Source organism: Lotus japonicus, chromosome 3 (assembly GCF_012489685.1).
Source record: "Lotus japonicus ecotype B-129 chromosome 3, LjGifu_v1.2".
NCBI classification, from domain to species: domain Eukaryota; kingdom Viridiplantae; phylum Streptophyta; class Magnoliopsida; order Fabales; family Fabaceae; genus Lotus; species Lotus japonicus.
In genome coordinates, this window is record NC_080043.1 from 13327375 (window position 1) to 13338984 (window position 11610).

Here is an 11610-nt window from a genome sequence, read left to right on the forward strand (position 1 = left end):
ACGACCCAGGAGTTTACACGGTGCGGAGTGGGTACGCTTGGCTCAGGAACTTCCATCACGGTGCAGAAGCCAACAAGGAATGGATGTGGATCTGGAAGCTTCCAATTCCTGAAAAATGCGTCTTTTTGTGTGGCTCACTCTCCAGGCCGCTTTGCCGGTTAATGAGCATAGACACAAATGTCACTTGGCTTCGTCGAGTGCTTGCTCGAGGTGTTCATCAGAGGTGGAAGATGGATTGCATGCTCTTCGTGATTGCCACTTTTCCCGGGATTTGTGGGCGAAGTTTGGAGCTTGGAGCTGGCCAAATTTTCGTTCTGCAAACTTGAGGGATTGGATTCAGACCCTTTCGACTGGTTCCCATGCGCGTCGTTTCCTTGCTGGGTTGTGGGGTGCTTGGAAATGGTGGTGCAACATGTGTCTGGACCCTCAACCCTGGACGTTGGAGGGTGCTTGGAGAAGAGCTTGCCATGATCATGACGCTTTCTGCCAGTTCATCAAACCTGAGTCCCTGGACACGGATTTTTGCTGGTTACAAGTTCGTTGGACAGCCCCTCCTGTGGGGTTCATGAAAGTAAACGTGGATGGAAGCTGGCATGAGAGCAATGGGCATATCGGTGGTGGTGGTTTGATGAGGGACAACTTAGGTAATTGGTGTGGCGGTTTTTTTAATCATGAGGAGAGGGGGAGCGCCTTTGCTGCTGAAGCATTGGCCCTTCGAGATGGCTTAATTTATTTTTTCCTAAATTAGATATTGAACTAAAAAAGTTTTAAATTAAATAAATATCCAAGTGGTGTGCTGAGGTTAGCAGTCCCAATAATTAATGAGTACACATTAGCGAGTTTCGTTAATTTTCTGACGACAGATTGACTGATAGATGAAAATCACTCACATCTAAAACCAGTGAGAAAAAAATCACTCATTTTAAACACATGAAACAAGTTTTGCACAATCATATTACTTCATAGATCAATTGTGACCTTAAAAAAAAAAGATCAAACGTACACTTAAGCTAAAATGAAATGAAGTCATGAAGCAGCAAAGATCAACATGACAAGTTTGCCTTGCGTGGCTTATGTGACGTCATTTGATTCCGTGCAGGCTTTGCTTTACCTTACTCTTCCATTTGGATAAATTAATTTCTCCACCTTCATATATACCTTCATCTCAATATAATCAATGAATCACATATTTGCACCTTGTATTTTCCTAAGCAATATTTCTCCAAGCAATAAGTAGTTTAGTGCTATATATCTACTACTTCTTATTCGTGAACCTCCTTTTCACTGTAGCTAAAAGACCTCCAATGGCGTAGCAACACCTGTCCTGCTTTCTGACCTTTCTTTATTTTTTTTTACTCTGAAAGTTGAAAACGACGTCGTTTCAGCTTCAGCATTGTTTCTCTGGCAATCGCGTGTTTCCTCTCCTTTCTACCCACTCTGCCGTACAATTCATCATCTTCCGTTTCTCTTCCGCCTCCAATCTCCCTTCAACCCTAGCTGGCAACCACGTCACCTTGACCAGAAGATGTGCTCTCCACGATCTGTGACTTCTTCTCATGGCTTCTCCGGTGCTGGCTTTCACGTCAATCCTTCAACCATTACGTGGGTAAGCTTCGTAACAGTTCTCCATTGATCTCGACCTTACTGTAGCTTAGCACATCTCTTTCGTTTCGTCCTAAATTTGTCCTTTATTTGAATTTTTTATCTGATATTTTTTATTAGATTGGGTGATTTGGTACTTGATTTGCAACCATTACCCATGGTTAGGTTGGGTTCATTAGTTATTCATGCATTTATCATTTCCATTCTGATATGCATCTGTCATTTCCGCTCTGATTTGAAGTTGGGATTAGGTTTTTAGGTCTAGGGTTATAGGTGGAATGCACAACCTCTTCTTTGAATTTTTTGATCAGATTCGTTTGTCTATAAATTCTCACACAACCCTCACTCCAGCACCATTTACACAACCCTTGCTGCACCACAATTCACTCCACTACAGTTCACACAATCCTCATTCAAACCTCTCAAAATCCAAATATGCAGGAATATTAAATATCATCTTTTTTATCTGTGTTCATCCAATAAGTCTATATTAATTTTGTTATTTTGTAGGGTGAGAAGATTGAAGCAAATGTGCGGCAATCAATGATACCAAAATTCTGTAGTTGCTTCCTGGAACATGTAAGAGTTAATTCCCCTATTTTTCTATCTTCTCAAACTTCTGGCAGTACATAGGTATATATATGAAACTCTTGCTGTGTTATTGCTTCTCATCCTGATATTGTGAATACAATTAGGAATTAGAGTTCAGAAATATAGCTTCAATTATAATGGTAAAAGTTCAAAGAGACACCTGTCATGGTTCTCTTCCAAAGTGTTTTTTCAATTGGTATTAGTTGTTGCTTAAAAGACAAGGGTGGGTAATGTAAGCTTTGGGCTCAAGAATGAATCAGTCATTTGATCCTTCAAAATAAAATATTGACCGTCTCCTAATTTTTTGACTATTTCCTCTGGAAATTTATTTAGCATGATTTTCATTTAGATCCAATGATAATTTGTAGGCTTTGTAGGCGGGATTACTTTGTAGGCTTTCAATCAAAAGCGCTAAAATTAACCTTGGAAGAGAATAACTGGATTTAGAATCCTTTGATCAATTATGGATTACTTTAAAGTGATTTTAATCCTTTAATCAATCAGTCATTTAGAATCAATAACTGGATTACTTTGTAGGCTTAATAAAACCTGGTTTCAAAATGATAGTTGGCTGCAGCAGTAGCGACATGTTTTTGGTATCAACTACACTGGCTTTGCTAGCTTGATTCATGCTTTCATCTCTTCTTCTTCTTTTTTATTCAGTGTCTAAATGAATGGTGGTGGTTTCTGGTTTTGTACGTGTATGTGTACACTAATACATTTTATCTAATGTCAAAATTATTGATTGATAATTGTAAGACTAATTAGATTTTTTCTTTTACTCTCTATCATAAGGCTCAAACTTCTACTTTTTTCTTTTGTGTGTGTCCATATGTTTTTATATAAATTTTTTTAGGGTTTACTCTCTGTCATAAGGCTCACACTTCTTTTACTCTCTGTCATAAGGCTCACACTTCTATTGATAATTTTTTTTACACTATTCTGGTTTTCATTGAGTGCTTCAGATTATGAAAATTACTATGATCTTATATTTTTACACTCATATATTAATTGCTTTTTTAGTCAGGGTTCATAAGGACTGATTTTTAGCATGCCTACTAAAAGAAAACACTGGTAGTTTCGAACTTATTTTCAGAAGCTGCTTAGATTAGCTTATGAATTGACTTACATCCACTTATAAGCTATTTTAGGCCTATTCCAATAAGTTTCTTAGATTATCTTATCAATAAGATCTTATGTGAAAAGAGCTTAGGCAATAAACACTTAATTAAGTTATTTACCAAAACACATATATCACTCATGCTCAAATTTCTAACATTAAATTTCCAAAAAAAATTCGACCTCTATACTTCAATGTGCATTTTTATGTGAGTTAAAACAGCTTTCCTGCAAAAAAATTTAGACCATAAGGAGCATATTCCTAATAACATGTACTAAATTTTAGTAGTAAAAACATGGTTCATGGGTGGAGAAGTTCTAAACATGATCCCTATAGAATTAGCTAAAATACATATGATGCGGCAATGAACTTGAGTGGATGAATTTGAGTACTCTCCAATTCACCTCTTTCTCCCACCTAAAAGGATTATTATTCCAAGTCTACTTCTGTTCACTTCTGTCATTAGCCTCAGTTTTCTTTTAGTTTTAGTCATGGTGTTATTTAATTGCAAACTGCATAATTCTTTAAGCTATTGCCTTCATGTTCATTACTGAGAAATTCTCTAAGCTGAACCAGTTTCAAGTGGGTATTTGCTTCTGCTTCTATCTGTTTATCTGGGTTCATTGTAGACAATAGGTAAAACTAATTCATTTCATGGTAATTTAGCTAACTTATTTCGTAGAAGGATAATTGATCCTATGTGTATATATCATTTTCTAGAGATAAGCTAATATTAACTCATAACTGATTATTGATGTAGGTATTCAATTGATCTTGGTTGGAGTAGCTATACTTGATTTTGATCACTTCCTTTGAGTTGCTATTACTGTTGATTTTGAATACTGGAAACATGTAGTTTCCAAGTCTTATCTAAATGGGATGGGAATTCAATAGTCCAATATGTGGAATGTTATGGATATGAGATCGATCCATGGAGGGTGAGTAAAATTGTTTCCAATGTTGCTCTACATTATATTAACCTCTTATTATTGCCTCATGTGCTTGACATCTTTGCCTGTCTTTTGAATTTTAGGTTTGCTGCCACTTTGAAGGATTTGAAAGTTTGGGTAATGAATGTGGTTACAGTAGATACACTTCCTATTATTTATGAAAGAGATCCTATGAATCTACATTACATGCTTTGTACCAGTCATATGTATCATCTTGGAAAGTTTTGGTGCACACATCTTAGCGTAAGATCCATATTCTGCTCATAAATAAGAATTGATTGGCTCTATTAGCACAAATACTGTGGGATGCATCTTGAAATTGAATGGAATGTATTTATAATTCTGTCATTGCTTCATTAAGTGCAAAATTAGTTTTATTTGAATCTTCCACAACTAGGAGTACTATCATTCTAGGGATAAACAAGAATGAGTTGCTAATAAGTACATGCTGCATCTTATATCGCAGAAAACAACCAGACTATCTTATTCCTTTGCAGAAGGATGGAAGAATGTCATCACATCACATTATGACTATTAGTGGTCCGTCAATATTGATGTAGAGAGCTTGGCATGGGTTCCTCACACTGAGAGCTCTTTTGTGGTATATTATTATTTATTTCTAAGGCTTAAACACTAACATTAGTGTTTTAAAGAAGAGTTGATTTTGCTGATGAGAGAACTCTGCCATAATTGACTCTGACAGACATCAGAGAGACTTTCAAGAGGCTTGTGGTTGAATTGAAGAAGACCCCTCAGGAGATCTTGGATGCTATGAAGAACCAAACTGTAGATTTGGTCTCAACTGCTCACCCTACTCAGTCTGTCAGTAGATCTTTATTGCAATAGCATAGAAGGTATGTCCATGACTTTACTTTTCTGTCATAACTAAGGAGGACTTATGTAGTTCATTTGTTGTAGAAGTTTCTTTTTGGAAGAAGAAATTCAAGTAGGAAAAGAAAAAAAACAAAGTTACCTGTAGGAGTTCCCATAAGGGAAGTTCCCTTCCACTTCCTATCATTTAGATTCATTGGAAACTGGAAATGCATGTCTTGTATAAACAAGAAATGCTAATATTGTTTCTGGAATTGTGACAATTATAGAATAAAGCTTAATCTTTTTTGTTGGTGATCATTTTCTTATTTTTCATGATTTTCATGATAAGGGATTGTTTATCCCAGTTGTATGCTAAAGATATAACATCTGATAATAAACTGGAACTTGATGAGGCCTTACAAAGAGAGGTACTTTCATGATTCCATATACAATGTATGATACCATTAATCACATAGTTCACCATCCAAATGATTCTATGAATAAATTGGGACACTTTTTAAAGCTCTTGAATATTGGCCAAGAAAATTACAAGGAATCTATCCAGAAATTGCTCAATATAATTCTTAGGTGTGTGGTGTTAGCAAAGCTTAATGCTAAACAAATGACTGGAACAGTCAAGTAGAATGATTCAAAACTTGGAAAGGCTATGCCCTGCCATTGAAAACCAATTTACTATGTGGATAGAAATTATTTTAACCGGTGAAAGAGAGCTTTGAGAAAGGCTTGTGGATTTTAGTTTTTCTACTTTCCAAATTAGCATGTCCTCCCCTGAAGCTACTCCTTCCCAACCTAGCTATTATTGTAACAAAAAAACCTAGCTGTTGGTATCATGCTGAACTAGCACAGATGCAACTATGGATTGCTTTAGATCAGGAACATGTATGAGAGCGGTCGGAATTCATTGTATAAATGTTACTCATAAAATCATATATATGTATATCTTATTTATTGTTCCTTTCTCATATTCTATTACAGTATTGTTTTTTAAGTTTAAGCTATAATATGTTTATAGTTCTTTCAAATGCATTGTAAAAGAATTTTTTTATCTGTTTATTTTATTAGAGCTAAAGACGAGAAAATATCTTATATAAGAGATATTCCCGTACATATTAAGAGGGGTTGATTCTCAACACTATCTATATGAAAATAATAAGGGATGTTCCTATTTTTTTTAGCGGATTTAGAAAAATTTCATATATGTGGATAATAAATTGTTCCCTGAATTTATGATTAAAAACTGTGAACAATCAAATGAGACAAAGACCATGCGGCCAAACTGCAAAACGTTGGTTAATTAATTTATTGAATCTGTCAAATTCAAAACCTGTAAAAATTATTATATGAAATATCTTTGATAAATGTTACTCATAAAATAAGGGTAGAATGTCATCTATAATAAATATAAAATGTAAGGGTAGAATGTCATCTATAATAAATATAAAATGTCATCAGTGATAATAAAACTGACTGTTAATTTTTTTGATATAACATCAATGATTATATAACTCATGTGTTTATCACATAATTAGTCTGAGCAAATTGTTGAACATATTTCTCGTGCATCGCACGCACAAACAGGTATCTTATGAAAGTGAGATATGAATAAATCATTACTTTTTGATATGTGTATAAGTATTTTCTTTTAGTTTCAAATATCTCCCTCATAGTCTAATATGTTATTATATTTCAGCCAACTTTTCATTTTTTATAGTAAAGATTGCGCCAAATTACAAGTCGACAGGGGTCAAACACAATTAACATTTGAAACTCATATAATTCATATATATAAGAAAAATAAACATAAGATAATAACGATATATAAGTGTTTGACTAATTAAAATTGTATTATTAGAAAATACATAATTGTATTATTCCATATATATCAAATTTTGAATAATTGTAGTTAACAGTGGAGTTCGTGAAAAATTATCCGTGCATCGCACGGACAAACGGGTATAATCCTAGTTTGATAAGAGGCCGCAAATAGAATAAAACAATCACAAAATTTCATATACATAGGAATTGAGTTTCAAAGAAAAAGATATACATGGGAGTTGAATCGAGAGGGAGCAGGAGAATAAAAAGACCAACTATCTTGATCTTATAATAATCTCACCACATTAATAGGCTAATACAAATTTAAGTAAAATCCATTTTAGCCAATTTTGTACGCGTTTGAACCCACGGTGAAAAACTTTGATGAAGTCATTCTCTTAACATTTATAACTGTCCATTACGATTTTGACTTCACTGTAGCTTTTCATAGTGCGCCAAACATGCACAGTATAATCAACCACCTCATACATATGTAAATATATCTACATCATGTCAAAACTGAAAAAATCACAGTGAAGCTGTTCATTCCATGACTCCATGGAGGATCCTGAATTCAATTCGCTGTAATCAGGTTTAAACCAATCAGTAGTAGACTCAGGAAAATATGCCTCACTGTTCCATCCTTGATTTGAACCCTTCTGAACACCATAAGCACCATTAGCTTCCACAAACGTTTCAGCAACATTGGAGTCTTGGCCAGTGAGTTCCTGCACAAGGGCTCTGAAGTTGGAAGCACTTGTCTTCACCTTCATGGGGCTTGAAATATAAGTAACTTTGATCTCCTTTTTGTTCTTTTTCCCCTGCCTTTTCCCCTTCATGACATGGTTGTTGCTAACCCCAAGCATGTTGTTGGTATGATACTATGAATCTATGATCTCACTTTTTCAAAACAAGAGAATCAATCAAAAATAGTGTAATTTGTGGAGATGGTGATAGATCATCAACACAAAAAGTGATGGTTTGATTTGTTTGAATAAATAAAGCTCAACTGTATAAGTATTTATATGATGGGGGTAAGGAACAGGGGTGTTGCAAAGTCAAGGTGAAATTTCCGGGAAAGTGATTATTTATTTGGGTTTGGAAGGAAGAAATTAACCAACAGAAAGGGAGGTGTTGATGGTGGAAACGGAAGGTAATTAGAAGGTGCGAGTTCAGAAGTTTCTATTTCTAGGCACCTCTAAGGCACTATGGTATGGACATTTTTTGTGACACCTATGGTTAATTTGATTGATTCTGAATTCATTATGGTTTGTGTTCATTGAATCGTTTTGTCACCTGCGCAGCCATGGATGACTCAGAATCTAAAATCTAGATGTCTTTGTCAGGAACATGTGGATCTAAGTCGTATGAGATGATGTTATTTTCTTGACTCTTGGGTAGTTTCTATCTAATAGATTTATGCTTTTGCCAGTTTAATTTTGGAAAAACAATTGACAGACATATGAAAGTCTTATGAGATACTCAACGATGATTTTTAACTGCAGCTAGTGTTTGTGCGGGTAATATTGGCTATGTTTGGCACGCCTAGCTGATGCCTAGCTAGCTGATAAGCTAACTGAAAGCTGAAAAACTACGTGATCGGAACAAAAGTGTTTGGTAAAACTAATCGTTTAACAAGCTGAAATTGTAAAATGACATAAAATGACATACTTGTATAATTCTTTTTATATTTAACATTACTTTAGTTTCACATTTTTACCTATATGATATTAATATTGAAATCATTATAAATTTAAATATTTTAATTTCACTTAAGTTATTTCATCTTTAAAATATAATATTAATTTTTACTTATTTAATCTTTTATATTTTTATTAAATTAAATAGAATAAAATAAATAATTAGTAATTTATAATATAAAGTTATTTGTTTTATTGCAAAGTAGTAATAAAAAAAGTTATTATATTTAATAAGCTATAAGTAAATAGGTTTAGTAAAAAGTATATAAGGGTAAAGTGAAATTTTAATAAAATAATAAGGATAAAAATGAGAATATATTTAAGAAGCTATAAGCTTTCAGCTATAAGCTACCTGAGATAGCTTATAACTTAAAGCTTTAAGCTACTGAAATAAGCTCATTCACTAAACACTTTTAAAGAGCTTTTAAGTTTGTCAAATAAGTTTTAAGCTAGTTAAATAAGCTTTAAGCTAGCTGAAATGATATGCCAAACATAGTCATTGTCACTAATGTGTATGTCAAATTAAGGATGGATTCATGTTATGGAAGAAGGCCAATTGCCCCCAACAAGATTTTCATATAATGTACTAATAATATGTTAAAGTAATTACCGTCAAAAAATATGTTAAAGTAATAGTGAATTATGTGTTGTATTGCCCCAACAAACAACGATTTCCTCACATATATACATCAATACATGTGAAGTTAGTCTCTGTCGCACGCTTTGCATTAGCGACGATTTTGACCGCCTCAAATTATTTATTCTTGACTTCTGTGGCGATCACTATAAATGAATTCCCGAGCAATTCTCAACCAATATATGCGATTCATTCCCGTATTAAAAAACTAAATTAAACCATAAAAAATGAACCGAGGAACTGATTTTACCCATTTCATTAATATTGGGGAATAAAAGCTATAATTTTTTTAGAGAACTAGATTCAATTCACCCCTATTATACAGGACTAAAAGATATTAACCCATACATCAATCAATTTTCAATGATATTTCATTTACACTCATTCCACCATAAAGAGAGAATTGAGAGATTTGATATGCAGTGTGAAGTGGGATAGTAGTAATAGGGCTCTTAATTTTGATGTAGTAATAATTTAGAGATTCAAGCATCTCATGCGACATTAGATTAAGACACGTCCATGATTAATAAATTATTTTTATAAATTATTTCAATTGAATTTATATGTTCATATGTATGATTCGTAGGAATTTTAGGGTGTCCATTGCGTAACCACAATATATACATGATAAATTTTGTTAGATATATTCAAAAAAAAAAAAAACTTATGCCATAAATTAAAAATATGTCATCGTGCAATACGTTTGATGACTGCATTACAACCCAAGGGAAAGGTAAAACACATTATCCATGTTCTTCTTTGCAGAAGAAGACTCCCAACATAAACCAGGGTGTTGTTAATAGTGGTACATCCCAGCACCACCCATCCATTCATCACTTCTTCCCTACCTCCATCACCACCTTATTGATAGCGAAGAGATCTATAGAGATTTTTGGAGATGTATCTTCTCATTGGCAAAGCCCTGACATTACTTTTGCTCATCAAGGCGAATCAATGATTTACTTAAAGGGAAAATGGTAAAAGATCATTTGACTTAAATAAATATATTAATCGGGTGGCAGGTTGCATCCTAATCGGGTGGCTTCAATGCCTATTACAGCTATTATCTATTATTAGACAATTTCTCTAGTACCCATCTAAAAGTTGAGGAATTTCATACATTTTGTCTTAATTTGTCATACTTTCTTTTAGAATAGATTTTTTATAATATGCAATCTAGTCCTTCATATTCTAAATTATGGACCGAAGGGTTCCAAACCCTCTAATATTTAATAGGCCGGCGCCCTCGCAATATCATTGATTAAAGGCTTAATCCAGTTTTTAATCCCTAACCTTTGACATAAATATGGCTTTAGTCTCTCGCCGGAGTAAAGGTGAGTATTGGTCCCTAGTTTTTGGCAAAATGATTGGTTTTGGTCCTTCCGGCCGGTAAGGTCAACGCCGGAGCTCCGGGAATCCCATGTGGCAATTCATTTAATTAATTAAAAAGGAGGTTAATTAGTGAGAGTTAATTAATGTTTTAATTTTATTTTAATTTAATGAAAAAAGAAAAAATCCAGCGAGGCTCATTAATTGACGTGGCAAGGGCCACATCAGCTGGCGGAGCTCCGGCGTTGACTCAACCGGCCGGAAGGACCAAAACCAATCATTTTGCCAAAAACTGGGGACCAATCTCCACCTTTACTCCGGCGAGGGACTAAAGCCATATTTATGCCAAAGGTTAGGGACCAAAAACTGGATTAAGCCTTGATTAAAAGGAAGTAGACTACCTATTATGAGTTCAAAGAGAGAAGTTAAACATATGTATTCATCAAGAATCAAGGAACACATGATGGAGTATGACCACCCCTCACAATAATATGTCTCTGAAAAGGTCTACAATCCCCTAAATGAATCTAGGAGGTAGGATAAAGACACTTTGACGCTTAATTCAGTGAGAGAACAAAGAGAGAATCTCATAGTTTAAGAAAAATTCAAAATTTAACATAATGAGTAATGTGTAGTTTGTCATACAACTCAGTACAAGTGATCTAATAATTGTATGATTTTTTTTAATAATTCGTTAATAGAACATGAAACTAGTTTTTAAATATTTATAATTCTTTATGAAATTTGAAATCGACAGTTAATTTGTCTTCCAAACCAACCCGAACATTCCTTTAGTTAAACCTGCCCTTAACTCATAAACGCAACTCATCCTAACCTATCTCATAAAATCTCAACAAATTAACAAGGATTACTGCTAGCGAAAGGAGGGATTATCGTGGAAAGTCACGGGGTTTGAAAAAGAGAAAGAGAGGTGGTGGAATCTGACGAATGAAGTGGAAAGTTGGAGGAAAGCAGATTATCTCAGCAAGGTACGGAAGAATTGTGCACATTGCTTGAAGGTGGTAAGTGACT

General features: G+C 34.2%; 1 protein-coding gene across 1 annotated transcript; it reads right to left on the reverse strand.

The window, feature by feature from the left end:
* Positions 1 to 7081: 7081 nt before the first annotated feature.
* On the reverse strand, positions 7082 to 8153 carry LOC130748430 (uncharacterized). The gene has a single exon (XM_057601651.1). The coding sequence runs from the start codon at positions 7776 to 7778 to the stop codon at positions 7416 to 7418; it is 363 nt and encodes a 120-aa protein (XP_057457634.1). The 5' UTR covers positions 7779 to 8153; the 3' UTR covers positions 7082 to 7415.
* Positions 8154 to 11610: the final 3457 nt, after the last annotated feature.

Coding starts and splice junctions, on each gene's coding strand:
- LOC130748430 (XM_057601651.1), bottom strand. CDS start 7,778: ATGCTTGGGGTTAGCAACAACCATGTCATGAAGGGGAAAAGGCAGGGG.